At 40.5% G+C, this 24424-nt stretch overlaps 1 protein-coding gene across 3 annotated transcripts in view; it reads right to left on the reverse strand.

The window, feature by feature from the left end:
- The window catches only part of LOC121521774 (neurexin-3b), a 536400-nt gene extending 516886 nt beyond the window's left edge, over nucleotides 1-19514 (reverse strand). For all 3 annotated transcript variants that reach the window (XR_005992887.1, XM_041805939.1, XM_041805938.1), the window contains exons 1-5: nucleotides 19443-19514; nucleotides 12891-14021; nucleotides 8027-8044; nucleotides 7664-7690; nucleotides 4372-4383 (exon numbers count right to left, since the gene is read on the reverse strand). Coding sequence is in view for 2 of the 3 variants with exons in the window: in XM_041805939.1 (XP_041661873.1) it covers nucleotides 4372-4383; nucleotides 7664-7690; nucleotides 8027-8044; nucleotides 12891-13587 (754 nt within the window). In the remaining variant the exon portion in view is untranslated. The remainder of the gene's footprint in view (nucleotides 1-4371; nucleotides 4384-7663; nucleotides 7691-8026; nucleotides 8045-12890; nucleotides 14022-19442) is intronic.
- Nucleotides 19515-24424: the final 4910 nt, after the last annotated feature.

Consider the following 24424-nt stretch of genomic DNA (forward strand, 5'->3'; position numbering starts at 1 on the left):
ACATTTAACACAGCTTGGTCCGGATACATCTCAATAAAACTTCATGTAACCTCAATAATGCCAGGGTTAAACAAGTGTAAAATAATCATCACTTTTTTATCTCTAATGATTATATTCAAGTGGTTTCACCACCAAGTAGCAACAATTGTATTAGTCACATAACCATTCTCTCGATGTAGTTATTCCTCTCCTGGGTCATGAGAGATAGAGTCCAATAGTGGGTCATTTAAGGCTACCATCTCTCACCCTCTACACTTATAAGAATTCCACATGGATGTCCCCACTTCATTTGATTTTCATGTTCTTTGACGTTTGAAAGAAACCGTAAAACCCAGAGGAAAACCCCACAGACACAACAAGGGAAGAATACAACCTGAGTCCGTCTTGATCTGTTATGCAACAGTGCAAACAACTGAACCGCTGCAGGACGCCTCACTACACACTGCTCAACCTCTCGCTACCTAATTTGCTGTTGTTATGCAAGTGTAAGGGAACTCTGTTTCTGGTTTCAGCTCATCCACAGGGAGATACAGTGCAGAGTCTGATATGGAGCCAAATGTTCAGATTAGTGAACAACGGATGATACGATACAACATTTCCCTCCAAAATACCATCGTTATAGGTATCAGTATCAATTAACACTTAGATAGAGGCAGAGGTGTATAGTAGGCATTAATACATCATTTCTGAACAACAGTATGGTATACCACTATGGCACTAAATGTTATTAACAGAATCAATGGTATAATTGCTGTTGTAGCTGTACTGCCTCACTAGCTAGAGAGTGTCAGAGAAGCAGCAAAGACGAATGCTTTATTTTTGTGTATTTTTTGTTAGTTGGTTGCCAGTAGCTTAAAAATCTCTTAAGCTCTAGCAGGACCAAATTTGGTATTATGTCCTAATAACCCTCTAGTGGCATGAAAGGGGAAAGAGGTAATGTCAAAATGTGGTGTTTTAAGAGGCTAGGGCTTAACAGGTTAACTCTGAAGGCTCACTATGTGACTTTCAGAGCTTTTTCAGGCCAAAACAAGTGCTGTCTTTGGCCACGCCTCCTTCAAATGCTGCCTTTGGCCATGCCTCCTACAACGCTCAGCTTACCCCCATCCATGTACACGTACACACCAATCTCAACACTCAAGATGAGCACAATTAACCATACAGTTATACGAATATCAGTTATATAAATTGCAATTCAGGTCAAATGCCACTAGTAGCCACTGTAGCTCTTACTAATCGACATCAGAGCCAATCCACTTTACTTCTATAGCACATTTTTTTAAAAATTAAAGCTTACCATAGTGCACTACAGCTACAGCTATAGCATCTTGTAGGAGGAGCATGATTAGGCAGTTCAAAGTTAAGTAACCACATTTAGCACAGGCATGTGCCCTGCAAGGACACTCATAGCACTGCTAACGTTAGCCACACTCAGTAAATTTCCATTGTCTTCCTGCTTATTATACTATCCCATGTTAAACAAACAGTGCTCCATTTTGACTTTTTTTCTGACTGTTTTCTCAACTTTGGACGAGTGAACTTAATACAATTCAACTGAATTTGTAGTTTGTCACAAAGAAACATCCCTACTATTCTGTACACATCCTTCCTTCCAGTTTCACCTGCAAGTTTCTGTATGCACAAGTGCAGATTAACATTCAATATAAGACTGTTTAATTTTAAGAGTTAATAAGAATTTCAAAGCTGACTCATAAAGTATTGTATTGTATTAAAGTATTTCAGTTGGACTCTTGCAATGGCATCCATCATTTGAGCACTAGAAACAGTGTGTATGATTGGGCGGGATAACATCTCTTCCGCTTTGTGGTGACAGCGCTAAGGGTTGGAGAGGGAGGTATCTGAAAAAGAACGTGAAGTGTTAAAAGTGGAGTGTGTTAAATTGCAAACAGCAAAATCCAACACTCTGATTCTAGTTAGTGATGCTCACTAATGGAGGTAACTGTCACCCAGTGTAATTTGAAAAATGTGTACCTATTGTTTTGTCCCTTCTGTAGTACTGTAAAAACATTAAAGATGCAAAAATCCAAGATGGCAGAGTCCATGGAGGGGGACTTCCCTACATATTAACAAAAGGCTTATTTTAAGCTAATAATAATAATGATGATGTAACAGTCTTATACATTCAGGTGAATAAACATAATTTTACATAAGCCTCCTTGTACATTCATTTTGACCAAGTTTGTCCTGCTAATGCTACCAGGCTAAATATTACACACTGCATCTTTAGTGTTCAGAATAGGGCACAGATGACCTAGATGAGGGCTGGATCCTTAAAAAAGATCCCATATGAAGAGCATGAAAAGATGTTATATGACATAAAGTATGTGTAATTATTTCTGTGACTTCAATCAAATTATTTTGGATTTTCTCATCAGTACCAACCTTCTCAACTAACGCAAGCACACATACCTTGACAGTCTTTGCAGTTATAAATGCCTTGCATTTTATGTAAAATCAATGCCACTAGTAGTTATACTGTTATACTATTACTAGCCTGAAAAAGGGTGCTATGAGCCCCTAAAATCTTGGAGCCAAATGGTGTTAAAATGATAATGAGTTGTCTTACAACGCCTTCTCAAGTTGTATTCCTAGCACGTCAATATGCCACCAGGCCTTACACTAACAGATAAAAATGCACACTTCTCCATCTATTTCCTGTTAAAATGTCTGTTCTCTGCGCCGATTTTTGTTTTTTAAAAGTAGAAGAGAAATTTTGTCTGGCTTTCTGACCAAACAGCATGTCTGCACAGGTGCTGAAATTGGTGCATTGTGATGCTGGAGTGGGAAGCAGTGCATTTGTCAAGCAGGTATAAGAGAAGATGTAAAAGATTACTGCAACACCCTGAAGTTGGACAAAGTGGGAAATAAATGTGGCAAATAATCATACACATAGAATAAAACTTGCACCTTTTGTGAAAAAAAAAGTGTGGATCATTTTTAAGCATAAGTAGTCTACTTCAGGGGCCACTGAAAATGACTATGGGGGCCTGACCCGGCCCCAGGGCCTCCAATTGAATAGCTTGGGCCTCATGGTTGGTTTGCAACCCATGTGCATGGACAACTAAGGTTAGGTCTAAAATGTGGCTGCTTTTGCACATGTCATTCTCTAAAATCTATCAATTTTTCCAACTTTACAAGAATTCCTTGTTTGGGATGTTCCATACTTAGTCTTTAAACATAATGAAAATACACCTCTTACAGGTTTGGTTGCTGATATTTTTTCAGCTTTGACCAACATTATAATCTCCCCAGCTGTTCACTATTCCTCTTTGCAGGTGCTAGTGGCAGCTTCAGCATTTATTGTTTCAGTGTGGGAATGTTCTGAAGATGAACAAATAAGTGGAATTTTAGGGGGGAAATTTGTGATGGCATTGGGGGCTTCTGTTAACCAGGGACTTAAAGATATCCAATACAGTATGTAAGGTTAGAATGGAGGCATTTCTGCTAAAGAGAGGTTTAGGAATGACTCTGTAAAACCAGGAAACACATTCATAACTTTAAGTCTACTGCCTGTCAGCAAAATGTCTTTACTTTACAAGATTTTTTTATCATAATTTGCTTTAGCGACACATACATCACTGCAACAGTCTTTCCCAGTAGCCACTCTTCAGTCAATTAAACTGATGTCAATCATCACGTGTTATCATAATTCACTGTTTCCCTCCATGTGGCTACAGGAGGAACACACAAGTCAAGACCACACAGACAACTACACAGTGTATCACATGGCTTTGATAAATGAATAATGAGGATATTCTCTGCATGGTTACAATATACAGAAGCCACAGCTATGACCTCATTCAGATGGAGCCAAATGTCAGGTCACATTCACCAATCAGGTCCTTTCCAACACACAGAGAGCTGTCACATCCAATTAAGCACTTAAGCAAACATGCACACGCACTCTTTTAGATGTAAACACAAAGGCATGTACGTCTCATCTCATCAAAGAGCTTCAATGATTGATTTTTACTGATTGCACTGAATAATCCATTACACAGCTTACTCTCATCACGCTCATCATTTCATATTAAACAGTGATAATCACTCAGTCCCAAGAACTGGCACCATATTTTTCTCCATCTCCGCTCATCTCTCCGTTCAATCACTCACCCTTCATGCAACAGTGAATGTGGGCACTCGCTCGCTCGCTGCAGCATCCCCAGATTTTTCACTTTCTCTCCCAGACTCACAGACGAGCATATGCACACATTTAATGAACACGCTTAATGAATGATTAACCAGTGGCAGCACCAATTCAACATACACACACATAAAGAAAGAGACACTCCCTCACACACAGCTCTTGCAGCGCAGAGATGAGCAACAGTAGGGAAAAAAGGATTGCTGTACCTTTGTTTCTACCTACAGTTTTTTGGAGAGGAGAAAGGGTCCGTAGAGGTAAAAGAGGGAAGGGTGTCATCCCGCGCAGAGCACCAGAGAAAAGACAGCAAAAAGTGGGGATAACTACAGTTAGTCTACACAAAGCCTGAACACTGAAATCTGACACTTTCATGCACAATGATGACAATCATGCAAATGATGGGGAAATGGAAGAGGCACACAGGCATCACACGTATGACACTAAACAATCCAAGCAGCTTTTCCTCTTCTTCATAACATCAGCCTGAGTTGCATCCCTACACTTAATTCAATGGTTGGCCTTTTTGAGCATGGTGTACTTGAAGGTTGAGGATAAAGAGAAAAGCTCTATGTAGCTAACTTGTTATTTAGAAGTAGAAAAGGAAGGTCATGAGGAAAATATTTACTTAAAGCTATTTGTGAGCTAAATGCTGCTGTTATGAAGGCCGGTGTGACCCAGCTGTAATAAAAGCCCCCCTGAAATGCTAACTGATCCAATTTTCTTCTAAATTGTTTGAACAATTTAGAAACACTCAAACAAAACCCCAGTTGATGCTGTAATTTTTCACTGCAACATTTTCCTTTGGCATCTGGGGTAATTGCTTTCCCTCATAATGCTGCAAAGCATCATGACTGGTTAATGCTGATATGAACAAGTCCAAACATGTTAAAATGATATGTAGTTTTAGCTAATTAATGTTCAATGTTTCTGCAATTTGCAGAAACTTACAAAGGTTCCTTGCTCTAACATTATTAACCCACTAAAGCCTGGCACACACTGCAAGATAATTATGCTGATTTTTGGCCTGAATCCTCTCTTCCAACTGAAGTCAGCAAAAGCCTGAATATTAGACAATTAAGATTACCCTTTTAAATTTTATTCTTGTTTAAGAGTGATCTTTCAATCTCTGACCTGCAAACTTTCAACTCAGGGTGTATCCTAGCTCTGCATCCATCTCTTTGCTCCACTGTTTTTATCAGTCATTTTACTTTGCCACAGTTATTCAATGTGAGGTGGCATTCTTAGGTATGAGAAGTGTTTTGCACTGTTTAAATAACTAAAATTATGAATACCTCACATTTATTTATTAAGAACTAAACTTGGACACCATGGGGATTGAATTAGCACTGATGTTTTTGCTGTGTACAGTGTAGGAATAACTGGTTCAGTCTTAAAAAATCAACACTTTGAGAAGTACTGAATTAACACTCAAAAGAGTGGACACATGCGCACTCATTTTTCTATTGTTAGATTTTAACACTCACTGTTAATTTAATCCTGGCTATTTTGCTGTGTAATACTTTTGGTTTTTTTAGGAAATATAACCAAGAAAATGTAAAGACAATGTAAAGGAGTCCTGTCCCAGCATTAGCTGCAGCTGTAGACTTTGAAACTAGGGATGCATGATTTTGAATTTCAGCCCATCTGATATGCAGATATGAACAAATTTAATTAAGCTGGTACCAATATATAAATGTAAATAACACCTAAAACTTCAATCCTTAAAACATTCTTTTAATTGAAAAAAAAACAAAAAACAAAACAAGCATCAGTCCTTAAGACACACTAAAGTTTAAAGAATGATGATGAACAAAGAAAAAAAAAATCTTTTATTTATAAACGTATTCATATATAAGTCAACCAAAATCGTCACATCTACCAGTACTAATGATAAACTTTCAAAACTATAATCTGCCAATACTGATATCATGCCAGTATGATCATGGATCCCTAGTAGGAACTTTATCCTCTAAATAACAAATCAGATAAGTTCCTCTTCTCTAACTGCTGTTGACAAAGATGGTATATTAAGTCCCACCCCCTACTTGATTTTGATTGGTCAATGAAGGAGAAGTGACATTGATGAGGGTGGCATTGAACTGTTTTCAACAGAGAACACTGAGAGAGTGGTGGCAGTAAAAGCTAGTGCTGAGGGCATTTTAGCACTCTGTCTGAGTACTAAAAATACTGGACTTTATTGGTTTTGTATTGAAAATGAGTGCTGTGGACACAGGTGTACTTTGGCTTTCAAGGGAGCTCATAGTTAGAAACCCCCATGTGGATAGATACAGTTATGACAATGGGTACGTGAACACAATAAATTAGTTCAAAAGCAAAAAATCCATAGTAGCATGAATCTGAAAATGAGTGTGCAACAAGCTTTATGCTATAAAGGAGGTAGCTGGGGTGGATGACTTCATTTAATTGACTATGAGATAATCTACTCTTTTATTCTAATAATCTTATTTTATTTCAAAAGTATTTTTTACATAAATAGGGGGTTTATTTTTATTGTCATTTATATGTATATGAAGAAATTGCCTACAGCTGTCTGCAAGTAAAGATGCCTATGTAACATTTGGCTTTCAGCCCATCTGGATTTCACTGACTTAGTGTTTTTGCTTTACAGAAAAAAACAAGTTCTGTAATATGTATTGCTATTTGGCTAAAATATATCAGAATATGATTACTTCTCCATATCATCCAGGCCTAGTTGCACTGAGAAAAATCTAATCTCAATGCTTTGAAAGAGTAGCCAGCTTTATATAATTGCATCATTGATGAGATGCAGCCTCAGTCTGCTGAATTAAAGTCTGACTCAATGCATATCCCCGACCTTCACGCCCTTATATCCCTCCAAAACTACTGCCTACAGAGGAACTGGATGTAAATATAAAAGTAATTGGAAGCAATACCCAGCTCTGTCTTTCATGTGCACCTTACCTAACATGACACTGTTTGCTTCTTATTTTCCTCTTTCCCCCTCTCTATCTGCAGTACCCCTCTTCCTGCTTACTCTAAGCTGTCTCCCCTAATTCCAATGATTTTCTTATCCACCTTCCTGCTTCCCTGGATTTCATCCTCCCTCACTCCAACCTCCTCCCCTACCCTGTCGCTGCAGAGGTCGAGCAGGAACAGTGGAGTGTGTCACTGCATGTTAGCTGTGGAACTGAGAACAGTACACAATTATGTAATACACAGAAACCTGGGTGAATCAAGGGTGAAGAGACACAGAGCCACAGAGAGGGAGAGCAAAGAGAGAGAGGCGAAGGTGAGATGAGGAACATGCTGGGCTGCCATGCACCCCCTCCCTCCCTCGCTCCCTTTTAGCACACACACACTGTCACACACAAAAACCCTCCCTCTTCTCTGCAGAGCATTACAACATACAAATGCACATGGACAGGTAGTGAAGGCACACAGTGTAGCATTACGCCTCAAAACCAAGCCAGGCGAACAAGTAAAAACAACAGAACTCTAGAAAGACAAAGAACAGAGTACCTTGCTCTGCCTTCAGGTGTGCGAGGCCTTGGAGAGAAAAACCAGAAAGGGACAGAGAGAAAGTTTGAGAAACAACAGCACACCAATACTATTCTTGTATTGCATGCATGCTTTGTATGATGACAAAACATGACCATCACACTATGAAAAGCTTTCACAAATGCAAATAAAAGCTTTCTATAGAAGGAGGCAATAACTAATAAAAGAGAATGCTGCAGGATGTGAATATAAAGTAGCATTTTTAAAGCATATTGCATGATTATTGGTTAATTTTACTTGACTTAACATCTCTATACTTAAGTTTGCTTATTAAGGGGTGGCAAAAATGTAACTTAAATTATTAAAAGCCTTCCTAAAACTTACCTGGTGTTCTCTGGACTGCTGTGGATTTGTCACAGAAAAGGAGAAAAAGCAAAGAGAAGTCCAGCATTAGCAACACACTTAACTTGAGTTTGCATGTGGAGCTATCATGCAAAACAGATCACACTTCTAAGAATTGTTTCATCCATGTAAGGAGCAAAGAGCCACCCCTTAACATGCCTGATTAAAATACCAGTTTAAACCCTGTGGAGAGAAACTTTAATCTGTCCCGTCTTTTCTTGGAATCAGATTGACGTTGCACCTTTTGTAAAAACAACTCTGAATATCATTTACTGAATATTCTGCATCTTGGATCACACAGAAATCCTCACACACGTTAAAAAAAGCATAAATCTGTAAGGATTTATGGTGTTGTGAGGTTTGTGGATTTCCAGATGCTTCTTTTTAGACCCATATCTTTCTCCTCCATCTCCTTTTTTGCCCTTTAAACCCCCACCCAATCTTTTCTGCACGTTGACCCAAATTCAACACACCCCTTGCGGTTGCTCAGGGGAATGCTCACTGTGGGAATTCAATGTGGGAAAAAATAAATAAATAAATGAGCCGGATATTAAGCTTTTACTCCTGCAGGATAAAAATCCGACCAGGATCTCACCCATGGACGACACCTTCAGGGTATCAAACATGCCACTCTGATTTAGGGCACATGAAAGATCACTCGGTGAATGCAGTCTCTATGAATATGTGTTGAGCTTTTATGCAACATCCTACCTCTTCAGCCTCCAACTTGTAGGCTTAAATTAACATTGAGAGATTCCTGTAATCAAAGCCCCTGAGAGCATCAAGGACTGACAAGAGGAAATTAAAGATATCTTAATTAAGACGGACCACTTTAGACATTTTAAGTGTCGGCTCGAATACACAATATCTGATGCAAATTTGACTCAGTGCTCTGCCTTGATCTCTGCTCAGGCTGCAAAGAAGCCTGGCCTGTTTCCCACCGCTGGATATAGCTGAGGATTTTCATGCTTTATTTTCCTCTCTGGCAGCATTAAGTCCTTGTATAATTTAACAAACTCAGCCGAGGACATAAATATCATTTGAGAGGAGCAGGCGCAGAGGGAGAAAATTCTGTAGAAGGAGCCGGTGAAGGCAAGGTGAGTTTTTTTCTTCTCCTCCTTTAGGGAGAAAAATGGCTGCTACTTCTCCGAGAAGGGGTGACATTGGGAGAGGAAAGGAAAGGACGAGGGGGGAGGTAGGGAGGGAGATAGTGGCCAGCTGATGGACAGCTCCAGCGCTCAAGTACTGGGCAGACTTACAGACCCTTGTATTCCCGTTCAATAAGTGTGCATACGCTCTGCGTGCGTGTTAAACGCTCAGTTTCCCATGTAGATAAAACCCTTTCTCTTGATGCGACAGCGCCCGGAACAAGCCAATGTGCTGCGGAGGACATGTGGTCCGAGCGTAATCCTCTGCTCTATTTTACCAGCAGCTTCACCACTCAAATCCAAACATAATTTTCAGCTCGGGCACTAGACACAAATGCCCTCTGCACTAGAATCAGGCGCGTCCCCCACACCATTTTTTCCTTTTTTTTCCCCATGACCTACTTTTTATAGTAAGATTATTGTAACTGTCATTTTTTTCCATGTCTGTTTATTAATCCCCAAAGCTAAGCCTGAAGGCACCATTTTAGCACTTGCTTAACAGTTTGCTTGCCCAAGCCTTCAATTACTAGCCTTCTATCAAACCAGCATATATTTCTGCTAAATTCAAATGCAGAACATATAGATGTTAGAGGAAAAGAGGCAATGTTATACATATTCATTCACCAATTCAGTGTAGGTTTTAATAACCTTGACCTTATGAATATCACACTGTAAGTGAAAACCCAGAGGTATTCAAGAGACTTCATAATGTCACCCCCATTAATTTAATTGAACAGAATGAGGGACAATATCCACATCATTACCATTAAAGATAATGCTATTTGCACTGCTAATAAGATGAGCAGAATCATTTTGATATCAAAGATGATTCAACAGAAGGAAGTTATAAACGGCACACAACAGCGAACAGTCTGCCAAAGTTGACTCGTGTGGTGAGAGGTGTCTAATTTCAGCTCTCTGCCCTGACACAGTTAGTCACTGATACATCCTGATCCACATGGAGGAGGGACTGAACATGTGTTTTATGGCCAACTGTTTATGGTGCTAAGCTGCTAGCTGAGCTGAATGGTTTGGGGGAAAAGCTGCAGGAGCTCAGAGAGATAGAGAGAGAGACAGGGCAGTCTGATGATTATCACTGTGGTGAAACAGTGATGCTTCAGCAGAAAGCTAGCCCGGCTGTCCCCTGATGCGAAAAATGCACACCAAAAATGGCCAAACTGTGTGCAAATATGATTTTTTTTTTCCTCTGCCTCTCTTCCTTGTTTCATTCTTTCGTCTCACATGTTAATTCTGCCCACTTCTCATATTTCGCTTCTAGGCCAGTGGGCTAGCAGGCTACCATTAGGAATAAGGCTGGCAAAATGCTTCCGAGGCCCAGTCCACTCAGTCAGTCTGCCATCTGCCCGTTTTAACGAGCAGCTCCGGGGCCTTGTTGCTCCGTGTGTGTTTGTGTGCACGCCTGTTAAATGCAAATGCGTCTGAGAGCGTGGATGACGAGCCTGGGCCGTGCAGCCTGATAATGTTACGAATAAATATTCACAGGTTTGACAGATTGCTTTCATTGCTCGTTAATGTAGAGCATAATCAACAGTATGCAGATAAAGACAGGTGTGCTGAGCAGTTGTTCATATCTAACTGCAACCAAATTGCAAAGTCTGATAGCTCTAGGTGCTTTAGGGTGGCTTTAACAACAAGTATTATGACACTTGTACACATGTGGACATTATAATAAAAAAGAAAATCTTTGCTAGTTTGCCGATAGATAGTCTAAATTGACAGTGGTGTTTGTGCAGGCATTTTACAGGCAAATTAGCCATCTCTGTTCTCATTATCCTCCTAATTATGGCTCCCTGTCTCTGTGGCATAATCAACAATCAGCCACATCAGTTAATGGGTAGGCAGAAAAGAGCAGCAGTCACATCAGCTGGGAGCTACCCTTCATGCCTTGCACTTTTATTGCTTGGAAATGAGAGAAGATTGCAAAAAACTGCGCAAAAAGATGTTTGTGAGGAAGAAACAGGCAGAGTGGAAGTAAGAGGGAGTTGGTTCTTGTCCTACAGCTGACCTCCTGGGACAAATTGGGGTACAAGAGGCCTGTGGTGGATGCACTCATCACACTTGCTCTGCCCTGGGGCCGCGCTGTGACCGTCTCTTTCCCCCCCGTCAAAGCTGTCTGGTTGAGTCGCGAGCACACACTTAAAATCTTGGTTGTTTTCAACACAAGAATGTCAAAGGTCCCCAGTCAGCCCAGTATGCTCTCAGACAAATGGACCCCCCTATTCCTCCTCCTTCCCCTCCTCCTCCTCCTGCATTGACTGTTCAACAGAGGCGATGAGCAAATAGGATGAAGCGAAAAGTGGGCAAGTCCAGTCCGTCCGCTTGACTGCGCTGCAACCAGCACATTGCGTGCTATCCACAGCGATGCCACAGGCTAGTGCTTGGGATTTAAGCTCCGAACAGCTTCGTTTGAGCAGCAAATGATAGGACATGTTATGAAACCAAACACAGCAAAACCGCTGCACAAAAATCTGCAAATGCTTATTCAAAATGCATGCTCTCTTGGTGACAAACTATAAAGTCTTAACTGTTTTAGACGTGGTTTAAAATAGCTTGTGAGTAGAGCTGCTGCACTCAGTAAGCGTGAGCATTCCCCTGGTTTTCAGCAAAATAAAGTCATCCCTAAACCATGTCAGCTTGATTTAGACAGGCAGGAAGTGGGTCAGCGGTGGAGGAAATTTGACATGGGTCTATTCACACATAGTTATCTTTCACAGTGCATACACATGAAGAAAAGAGTATAAGATATAGTAAAAATGTGTACTCTAGATTATTGAATTCCTTTTTATGACATTGAAGTTGCAGTATCAACAAAGTATTGTTCTTGGCATCAGCTAGCATTAAACTCAAGGCCACAAGCAGGGGTTTGCTTTGAAACATGTTGATTTGTTTATTAAGACGGCCAAAAGCAGCAGCAGCCATATCAAATATAAAAGTTGTTCAGAGTACAATAGAAAATGATTTTTCTGCACAGGAAGGAAAGTACTAGAAGCACTTTTAAAAGTGGCTCCCCTATATCACTGTCACAGGGCTGTTTGATAAGCATTAGCTAGGAAAGCAGCAGTATATACAGCTACATCTTAAAAGGTGTGGAGATAGAAGAGGATAGAATATTGTCAAAGTGCCGCATCTCATTACACTCCCCCCCCCGAAAAAGAGATGACCTTGGCACAGAAGCAGAGGAAAATAGATGAAGTTGTTTCTCATCCAAACACTGTGTGTACCTTCAGGTCCCTGCACCAGCTTGCAGAAGCTGAATACATTTAATGGAGAAAAGAGAACCGAGTGTTGTAATTTTAGTCGTATCAGCTAATGCTGCATCCACCGCTTCCTCATCAAAAGTAATAACTGTGAAGGAAGAGGAAACGCTGAGCACATCACCTCCAATTAACTCCCACATGAAATATGAAGACTTTCTAAGAGAAGCTGTAAGGCATCAACAAAGAAAGACATATTCTGATTCTGAGGTAAAACCAAACACCGTGAAGTAATTAAACATTGTAGATATAATGTAAAAAGCAAGTATTACCAGTTAGTATCACAGTTTTTACTGTGTGGCTGGAGGCAGGAAACCAACTGTAAAGGTGTCAATTTGTATGGTATACCCTCACTTTTTTCCACAAAGATTTTAATCAATATGAAGCGCTTGACACAGAAAGCTCTGGGGCCAGCCCTCTTACCTTCAGTGCAGTATCGACCTACATATCCAGTTTTGGAGCAGTCACAGTAGGTTTCTCCATCTGCCAGAGAGCAGATTCCACCGTTCTCGCAGGGGTTCTCGGTGCAGAGGCCCATCATTTCCAAACGCACTTTCTGACTGTTGATGAGAGTTGGTAGCTTACTTCCATAACTGAGGTCTGTAATAATTCCCTTGAATGGTTTCAGCTCTCGGACAGTGGGCAGGGTGATGGCAGCTGCACGGATATCCCCAGGGAGTCCTCCGAGGAAGAGGTCACTAACGATCTTCATGAACCGTCGCTGGGGCCGCACTTCCTCCGTCTTGGTCTGACCATCCACGGCCAAGCCAGTCCGCAAATTGTGCCTGTTGATGGCTACAAAGTGCCAGCGGCTGTCGTTGACCATCTTGTCCGAGGTGATGGTGGTCTCTGCGCAGTCGATGCTGATGCGGAGCTGAAGCTTACCCTCAGTTACACTCAGGAGAAGAAAGTCGCAATATCCGCCATCGTCGAAGTAGAGCAGCAGGCCTTCTGATTCTGAAGTCTTGAACTGAAATGTCAGGTCACTTCTGGAGCTGGCGTCCCAGCGCAGGTAGCGAGCCCACTGACCTTCAGAGCCAGTAAACTCCAGGCCTACGCTCAGGCCAAGCACGGTACTTAGCAGCAAGAGGACATGTCCAGGTATGCTGTTGGGATTCATTGTAGAGAATAATAGGATGTACCAGAAGAGGGTAAGAACAGGGGACAGATCCTCAGTGTGATATTAACATCTGATTATGTCTGGATTTATCTGCTGAACCTTATATTCCACATAGATAATTTAACAGTCAAGCTGAGGATGCAATATCCGTTTTTTTATGTGAGCCGGATCTAATGTTGATAATGGGTGAAATCAAATCTTCTCAGCCAGGGCTATGCAGAGAAATATTGAAAATATCCAATTTCCACACAAAGTGGACAGATGAAAGTGCAAAAATGAAGGTGCTCCTTTGTGGGTTTTGTCAGTGATTCAGAGCCGCATCTTTGGATTTTTCCTTGAGGCGACTTCCTGGATTGAAGCACGTAACCTTCATCGCTGGTCCAGCGCCGTGCCCCATGGTTGGATCTCCAGTTTTGGACACACCTACAGCAGAGCTGAAGAGAAAGATAAAATCACTGTAAGCAAAAAGTCATTCTTTTTCCATGCTACTGTGCATGACAAAGAAGATCATAAAATTGTTAGAGATGCACAGATTGAGCAATTCAAAGCAAATGTTTAAAATAACAAATTACCTATACCAATGATTTTTTAGCATCTCTTTGGTTGGAATTCCCATAATGACAGCATGTGATCACGAAACAGTTTGCCCAGCCAGTCTCATCTTCTGCCCAATGATCAATCTCTAGTCTAAATCAGCTGTTATATGTGTGCTAAATGCTAGCATTAAGTTGACATAACAAAATGGATAAACTTACATCTGTGATGCTCACATTATTTGCTGTCAAAAGGGCCAATATTGGCTGATACCAGGGGTAAACTGATGCATCTGTCTATCCCTTATATGCAGTTCAGACCAAAGATTCACATCGAGATAAACTGAAAGTTGAAGGTTGAAACAAGCACTGAAACTGATTGTGATTGGCAACTCTGCAACATTTAAAATGCCTCCAAGTTAACACTGCTGGGACTGAATAGGCAATGTGTGAAGAACTCTCCTAGTCTCTCAATTTAAAGTGAATATTTCTCAAGTTAATTCAAAATAAATCTCTCCCTACAGTAGGGACAGTATTGCACTCCAAGTGTTTTTCCTCTGCATTTGCATCATCTTCATTATGCCTGACATCAGGCTGTTTGATCATTACTAATTCATTCATTCAAGGTATTCATTCAAATATCTTGGCACATGTAGACAAAAAAAAAAAAAAAAACGTTGCTAGTTTAGTCTTGTCATAACTAAGGCTTGAACATCACTACACATTAAACTTCTGCAGCTTAAGACAGGTGTGATCAGCTCCAAGATTCACAGCATGATTGTTTCTAAAGAAATATTACCATCAATGAGTATCTGTTGGCTGTTACAGCCTTTCAAAACAGGATTACACTTTTCTTTTTCTTTTTTTTTTTTTGTTGCTTGCAGCACGTTGCAACCAACTGCCTGTGACTTTACAAGGTGATGCGCAACATCATCAGACTTAATTGGGGCTGCAACAACTTGGTTCAGACTGCTGCGAGCGTCTCCAGTGCTGATCTAAAACTATCTCATTGCACTGTGTTTCTTCGGTCTGAACTGGACTTAAGAATTAGAGATACACAGTATTGGAATTTTGCTGATATCTGATATGCTGACATTTACAAAGTCAATTTAGCCAATATGAATATGGATACAAATGTAGATACTGATGTATAAATGTAGTGCAGATCTTAAACTTCAGTCCTTAAAACACACTATAAAGTTTAAAGATGAACAAAGAAGGGCACTAGTTTAGCTCAGTGGCAAGAGCAGGTGCCCATAAACAGAGGCTTTAGCCTCAAGGCACTGGTTGCAGGATCAAATCCCTGTCTGGTGCTGTTTAAAGCATGTCCTCCCCCCACTCTCTTGTGTGATATTTCCTGTCTTTCTTCAGCTGTCCTATCCAAAAGAAAGGCAAACGTTTAAAAATATATATTAAAAAAGGATGCACAAGGAAACAAACTTCAGTCTTTAGAACACCCTTAAAATGAAAGGGGTGAAATTGAACAAAGAAAATGACTTCAGCTGATTCAGATCTGTCAGTCCCGTCTTAAAGTCTTCATATTTACAGCTGATATACTGCAATGTGTCTTCTGATACCTGTATCATGCCAATAATACCATGTATATCTACATAAAATTTAAGGTCACATAACATTTGACAATGGTTATGGTCCCCTAAATGATACACAAACTTGTAAGGTAATGGAAAAGTGTAATTTTCTGTGTATCTAATCAAATGCTATCCATCAAATGAGCTCAGTCTGGAAAGTTGTTTCATTTTGATTTACACTGTGTGAATGAGGCATTCATCCAACTCTGACATAATTATTATTCAGCATTTTACCCAGTTGTGCCATCACATTTTATAAATTTGTGTAATCAGGGTCAAGGCAAATGTTTTGGCTCAGTATCAGAATAAAGTGCATCTTACAGAAGAACAAAGTCAAGCCAATGAGTTTAGATTACTGTAAGAGGATATTGAGAGCACCACTCGATGCAGATTTGACTCTCCATGTGGTCACTAAATACTACGAAATAACACTGTCATCATCCATTAAAGCTTTTAAGAGTATTTTACCCAGTGTCCCATTTTCCCCCAATTACCCAGTTTCATTTGTAGATCAACCTAAATAAGTAGTCTTTCTTTGCCTTCATGTAATGATACATTCTCATATAGTAGTTGCAACAATATGGAGGGGTTTTTTACATCTTCAAATACACAAGACTGCAGATGCTGTTTCTGTGATGACTGAAAACCCACTGAGGTGAGCCACAACATATGTTAAGCCTCAAATGCTAGCCTGCTATCTGTAGGGTTCTGCTGGGATCCTGATAAATATGACTAATTATCCACCGCCACTCACTAGCTCATTTGCATGTCTTTGGGGGATTACAATCATAAACAGCAATTCAGAAAGATGTTAAGACGGTACGGCTTCATATTCGTATCTTGCTGCTATAAACATTTTTTAAATTTTCTTCCAATGAATACATATTTTTATCCAACACTGAAACCTGGATGGCACAGCTTTGGAATATTAACTAGTGTACTGGTCCGTGTTTGCTACTCCTGTACTCATTCAGCTCTGTTTAAATTTGCTCAGCAGGGCTAGAAATGATTCACATGGCGAAACCTTATATGTGTGTGTACTCTTCCAGCCCTTTGCCCTTGCAATTGTTTTGGCAGTGGGCTGCCCACCAGACAAATGCATTGTCCAATCATGACAGAAGCACAGAACCATGCAACACAATAGGGCCTTTAACCACCTGCCCTGAATAGTTAATCTTGCTGCAGCAGGCGAGCTATTGAATTCTAGTAACTGATACCTATGCTAATGCACTGTGTGTGCACGCATGTGTGCACCTGTGCAGGCGTGTGCATGTGTGGCCTACGTCTCTCTGACAACACCGGGTCTGCCTGGCTGGATCATTGTCTTTGTCTTAAAAGTGACTTGGTGAGACAGCACGGAGGTTAAAAGGTTCTGTGTGGTGAAAATAACCCTGAATGCAGCAGTGTCAATCTAACTCACTGGCTGTAGAGATGTGCTGTGTGCTCTCTGTCCTTTGAATAAGCTACGCTTGATATGGCCATGAAACCTGATATTCCAGAGTCTTATTAAAATTGGCCCTGGCTTCTATTCAATTAGCAGGACTTATTGTGTCTATTGCCTAACTGAGGCATCAGGTGTCCCTGTGAGCATAGATATGACAGGGAAAGCTAACAATGCTAACATGTCCCCTCTCAGTTAACTAAGGCACTAATGGGATAATAAAAGCTTGGTTTTCCTGATTCAACCAAACATTTAACACTTAAAACTAGTCTGTTGAGGTAGGTCATGTTTAATTTCTTAACACTTACCCACCTGGAACTTTATAAATGACTATATGTCCTCGAAACCTATAAAATGACTCACCTGCTGGCTAGCCTGTAGGCTAAGCTGAATTAAACTAATGTGGTTAAAAGTCAAATACAGTACATATTTTTCTGACCCTTTTCCTCACATGTTTGTTGTGAAAGGTGCCCTTTAGCTAACCCCATGTTTTAGCACCCTTAATCATACTTCGTCTCACTCTAGAGGGAAGAAAGAGAAGCTAATTTCAACCACTTTAAAGTAAGTTAGCTGCATGCTAAATTAGCATGAACAGAAGCGTTCACCTAATTAATTGCAAAAAGGGCCCGCAAACATTACAAATTACTAAGGTATGTACCTTTACCTCGCTGTGGACCCTTGACGGTTACTTTACCTACCTCTTCTTCATGATGGAGTTATAACTATGCTAGAATAAGCACATATTTTCCGGGATACACACACGTTGAATTATTAAATGGAAACGGATATGAGATGACCCGCGCGGGATACCGTCGGTGCCCATAAATGATGCATTGATCCATCCAACTTAAGAGCTGCAGATTTATTGACATGTTTTGTATTATAGTCTAGCCCCCTCATCACGCACTGGAGACCCCTCTATCCCCCTGCTGTGCTCCCTGTCCATCACAAGCTGCAGTCTGCAGGAACGATTTAATCCCACATCAGTCACAGCAGGCACACTGGGAGTGGGTCCGGACCTGCTAGTCTGCTACTGGTTCGACAATGTGAGGTCCAAGGAGGGCCTTTAGGGACGAAGCAGGCGGTCGTGACCAAAAGTGAACTGCAATATTGACACGTTTTGTATTTAAATGCACTATACAATGCTGGGGTGTGCATGTCTTCATTCTTACATCGTTTCATCTGAGACATTGATGATGCCTGGGGTAAAACTTGTGCTGGGGGGTCTTATAGGACATGAGCTACCCTTTTGTGGAGGTGGGGTGCACAGATTTTTAGATAAAAAGGTAATAATTCTCATCCTTACAAAAAAGGGATTTTTTTCACATGCATTCTCTCTTTTTTTTAACCATAAAATGAGCCTTTATATAAACAATTTGTGCAAAATAATAAAGAATAACTTTATGGAAGCCAACAAACCTGAGGGGAAATAAAGGTCACAGTCAGCCTATTTGTAAGGTGACTGAAGTTTTTGCTGTAATATTGAATGTAGTCGTGCTTTAGTCTCTATTCAAATCCCCAGTGGATTTGTCCATCCCACACAGACATGCTCTCACAGCGCGAGAGGAGCAAGCAAAGCTTTTGTTGATCACCAGAGTAAATTTGATCACTTTGCAGAATATTTGATATATTTTAACTGAAAGTAAAGCCGACTAGAAACCGGAGCTGTAGCAGCCCTGCACCGATGAATAAAACAGCGGGCAGCAACATTTTCCAGCAGCGCTCCAGCTTTCCCTCTGCTCCACGCACGGTGGCAGTCTGACTGTTGCTCAAGGGTTCACGAGCCCCTCGCTTTGAAATTTACGAAGCGAAATTTGAACTACGTTCAGATATTTGTAAGAACCCATGCGTAAATCGTAAGAAGTTCCGGCAGTTTCTGCTGTTGCAAATAATATAGAGCCTAATGTACAAAGCTGTCCCTTCTGTGACACGCGATTCAGTGAGCTGAAAGTTTCCATCTCATCGCTCTTTACGCAGTCACCGCAAATATATTTGTCACAAATTCTACCCTGGCAAATAAACGTGCTCTCTTGAGATGTGGTTCACCCACACATCGCTCGCTCTTTTGTGGTTAAAGTGCAGGCGAGAGCTTTCAAACTCATCATCCAGAGCATCCCACTGCGCTTAAACCCCCATCTCAGCCTAAAGTCACCAATTCCACGTCAAATTCTAAGAAGACACAAACTCGCGCAAAGAGATTCAGATTCCTGCCACATAAAGACCTCAACAACACATCTAATGCGTAAAGGACGTGTTATTAAAATGAATAACCCAGTTTTAATGTGCTCTTACCTTTCCGTGCAGAGAGACGAATCCGGACGGGTAAAAAGCCTGTGTATAAATATAAATTATAGTAATCCAGAGCGAAAATCCATCCAGAAAGCGTGGTGTCTTTAATTATAGTGAGCCCGGGGTGGTGAGATGCTCATGCTGGTGATGAGGAGGTTATTATAAGTGAGGCGCGGTGGAGGAAACGCAGCGGTCCTCCTCTCCCCGGCTCAGTGAACGCGCATCTCTCAGCTCGGCTCACTCAGCGCAACTGATGATGGGCCCCTGGATTTCTCCCACACTGACGCTCTGACCCGCCTTCTACACAGCAGTACTCTGCACAGTGAGGGGGAAAAATCAAATCGGAGACAAAATAAGGCAAATAGCCCCTTAGGGCGAATTAGGAGTAATAAAAACGCATGGACACTTTTGCAGCTTGTGCGTTGAATTTAGGAAAAGGGGCACAGAACGCATGCCCAGAACGTACATATTGATAGCACATTTATGTTCCGCATTTAAAATTTAACAACTGTTGTACTGCTTGCTTTCTTTTGTCTTTTGTGTGGCTAGAGCTGCAAAGCAAAGACTGAACGCTGACATCAAAAGGAATCAAAGGCTTCGATAATCCAAGAATTTTACCACAGATGCTCCAAAAGTGGCTAAAAGAATAAAAATATGGCTTGTTAAATCACAAATGACCACATTTGTTGGCACTGAACCGCCATTAGGATTTCAGCACCTCGGAGAGCACCAATGGTTGCTCTCAGCCTGGGTAAAAGGCACCATTGGAGCATGGTAAAGGCTTCAGCACCTTGGACAGCAACCATGTTGGAAATTGGTTGTGAAATATGCAAAACTGAAGCTCTGTCCAGGTTCAGGCACCCTTGACAGCAAAAGGAAAGTTTTGCTCCAGTAGCACTAATGCCAGAGAACTGTCCATGGTGCCGAGCTCCTATGAGGCGTAAAAAAGGGCCAGAAGGATTATGCAGAGAAGAGCAGAAAAAACGGAGACTGGCAGAGCCCAGTTCTCACATAAAATATGTTTTCACTATAAAATGCTTTTGTGAATTTCCATAATGGGCTCTTTATTTTTTGTTAATCCAACAACTAAAAACAGGGTGCAAGGCAGCTTTTCCTTTGCAGTCATTATCACGGCTGAAGTACAAGCAATCATATTGATTTTATACTTGGCTGCAAGGCCGCCCATGAGGGGGGATAAAGGGGAGTGCTTTCAGGGAGACAAACTGGGGGGCGATGGAGGTCAGCAAAATCATGGTCCTTTCCTAAGTTAAGTTGTGATGTCCATATTTCATTTCTAACCTTAATAGTAACCTCTCATGTCATAACTACAAAAAAGTCTGTTTTATCTGTTTATGCTTTGGTACAATATAGCCCCCTTAAAAATGTAAACCCCTTAAAATAGAATTACTTTTTTATCAGTAATGTTAAGATGGGAACACTGAACTAAATGATGAGGAAGGTAATGTCACCTTCATAGCTAAGCCATAATGTGCACAAACATCAAGATGCCAGAAAAAAAAGTAGAAGTAACTGTGAAAAGTTGAACAAAAACATAACGGAATAATTGTGACAAGAAACAAAACATGGGTGAAAAGTTGGAAAAATGGGTTGAATGGCGAAAAGAAGAGGAAAAATTGGGCAAAAAGGTCAAACAATGGAAAAATAGGCAAGAAAAGGCAAAAAAGAGTGGGCAAGAATGGGTTCAAAGTGGTCAAATTGACATAATCTGACGTAAAGCAGCAAGCACGTGTTAGAAGTGATAAAATAAGGGAAAAAAGGGGACATAAAGAAAAATTGGTTAACTGCGGCAGAGAAAAGTGGCAAAAATGGGTTCATAGTGACAAAAAGTGAAAAACAAGGGCGAAAAGAAGCAGAAAATGGGTTGAAGTGGCAAATATGGGTATGAGTGACATCACCAATAAATCATCACTTGGGTGGGCCCATTCTCTAGGTTTTTCAGGGGCCCAGCCAACCCTGTGGGCAGGCCTGCTTAGATGTTACAAAAAATGCAACATTTACATTGCAGGTTGGCTTCCATCAAACCTGACATATCAGCACCTGAAATTCCTGGGCCCCTGGAAAGACATTGCTGTAGGTCCATCCAGTACTACTTCATTCAGTCCTGTGATGTTACTGTAACCCCACCTACTATCCACTAATGATGTATTTAAAGCTTTAAATTTTGGTTTTCAAAAGTCTAGTAATTCAACATTTTTTTTATTAATTTTGGGCTCTTTATGCCTTTATTCATAGAGGAAGACAGTGGATAGAGTTATAAACAGGATGAGAGAGTGGGGACTTGAACCAAGGCTGCCCATGTACTCAGGACACAACATAACTGCTGGGTCATCTGCACCTTGTTATTCAACACAGTGTTTTATTCATTGAGGTGAATACACAATCAAAAAGTAAGTCTTTATAAAGTCTTTATCATAAGAGGGGTGCACCAGACAGGAATGAGGCAGTCAAAAGTTGCAAGGGGACACCTGAACACTGTCTAAATTGCACAAATACATTTGCCACTATTGGCATTGGCACCTTTCTTTTTTTGAAGATTTATTTCTGGACTTTTTATGCCTTTATTTGGAGAGGACAACAGCGGACAGAGTCCACTGACAAAGTCGACAGGATCAGAAACAGGGATGAGAGATTGGGGGAGAGACATGCAGGAAAGGAGCTACAAGTCTGACTCAAACCCAGGCCACCTGCTTTGGGGTGCAACCAAAACCACTCAGCCGTCTGCGCCCTAGCACTGAAACCTTTCCAATGAATTTTTGCAATTTTGATAGTATACAAGTGTTTAATTGCAATTTTTGGTCATTAAGAACAAGAAAATACCAAATACTGGGTGCCTGGGACATTAATTTTTGGTGCTGTGGTATCAAAACAGTTAATAATAATAATAATAATAAGTTTATTTATATAGCACTTTTCAAAAGTTAAGTTACAAAGTGCTTCACAAGAAGTCCGACACAGGAAATAGAATACATAAATTCAACAATACATAGAAAAATACAATAATATAAAACAAAAATAATGAAAATCTAAAACATCAAAACATTGGTAAAAACAAAAGAAGTACATATAAAGCAGAGATTTTTTTTTTTTTTTTTTTTTTTTAAGAGAAGGCTAATCTGAAAAGATGTGTCTTTAGAACTGATTTAAAAGAAAATAGTGAATCCTCAAGTCTGAGACCTTCAGGCAAACTATTCCACAGGGTTGGAGCCCTCACCACAAATGCCCGGTCACCTTTTGATTTTAATCTGGTTTTAGGGACAGATAAAAGGTTCTTATCAGAGGATCTTAGGCATCGCTTTGGCGTATAGAAAGTTAAAAGCTCTGAGAGGTAGCATGGGGCCAGGCCGTGTAGGGCTTTAAAAGTCAAGACTAAAATTTTAAAATCAACTCTAAAATGCACAGGGAGCCAGTGAAGTGAGGATAAAATAGGGGTGATGTGTTCATGCTTTCTTGATCTGGTTAAGAGTCTAGCAGCTGCATTTTGAATGCACTGAAGCCGTGAGAGTAGGTTCTGATTAAGACAGCTAAAAAGGGTGTTACAATAATCCAATCGAGATGTGATAAAAGCATGAATAACCTTTTCCAGGTCATTAAAACTGATAAAAGAGCGAATTTTGGAAATGGTTCTGAGTTGATAAAAACATGACTGTGAAAGCATTTTCACATGAGGCTCCAGGCTGAGGTTACCATCTAAAATAACACCAAGGCTCTTTACTGTAGGTACCAGGTTATCTGCAAGATCTCCAAGAGCAGAACTGATTTCATTAAACACATGCTCTGTTTAACTGGAGAAAGTTTTCAGCCATCCAATCTTTAACTGCAGCAAGACAATTTTTAAGAGAAACAATGTTTGATGGATTAGATGGTTTACAGGACAGATACATTTGGGTATCATCTGCATAACAATGATAGGAGATACAATGGCTCTTAATTATGTTGCCCAGGGGGAGTAAATAAAGAGAAAATAAGACTGGCCCAAGGATGGAACCCTGCGGTACACCATAGGGAGAAAAGGCCTCTGTAGAATTAAAACCATTTACAGACACAACACACTTTCTATTGGACAAATATGATGAAAACCACTGTAAGGCAGTGCCAGAGACACCAACCCAAGACCTCAGCCGCTCAATAAGCGTGGTATGATCCACTGTATCGAATGCAGTGGTCAGATCAAGAAGGACAAGTACAGAGCAATCACCTGTATCAGCCTTCATCAAAATGTCATTAACTACTCTAGAGCAGTTCCTGTGATGAAATGCTGTGATGTTGTCTGAAACCAGATTGAAATTTATCCATAATAGTTATCAGTATAGTCTGATTTTGACTGGTATTGCATCAAAGTTTTATATAAGAGGGCTGTGACTACTCTTATTTATTCATTTATTTATGGTTTATTCCTTAGGGACTGATACAACATGCATCGTCAAACTGTGGACAGCTATCCCATGCAGGTATCATAGTGGTATAGTGAGTACTAATTTGCAAAAAACATTGCTAGAAGGGCATTTGTAAAAATAAAGGATTAAATCTATAAGTCAAAAGGGGGAAAAGGTAAACTAAGTACAAAAAGAAATGGTAAAAACACATTTAGAAGCAATGGTGATACATAAAATAAGACATGAGTACAGCTTTGCTGCTGAATTTACCAGGATCTCTCTTAGAAGTGGTGAAGTTTTAATAACTACAACTTTGTATTACATCCTAAAATCTCTATTGCTTTTTAATAAAACGGCAACAGCGAATTAACTATGCCTGTCTTTCTAGCTTCTCTTCTGTCTTTGCAGTTCTCTTTTATGTGTCATGTTGGCACCAGGAATATTTGTTTTGTTTGTGGGGGCTTAGGTAGGAAGTATCAGCACTGCCATTATCTGGAGCTTGCATGTTCAGAGCCGGGGTCTGTTGGTGGTGGTGGTGATGCTGTTTGGATTTTGATAGTGACACAGTACGGTAGGTAAGATGCAGACGGT

This window comes from Cheilinus undulatus, linkage group 14 (genome assembly GCF_018320785.1).
Source record: "Cheilinus undulatus linkage group 14, ASM1832078v1, whole genome shotgun sequence".
NCBI lineage: Eukaryota > Metazoa > Chordata > Actinopteri > Labriformes > Labridae > Cheilinus > Cheilinus undulatus.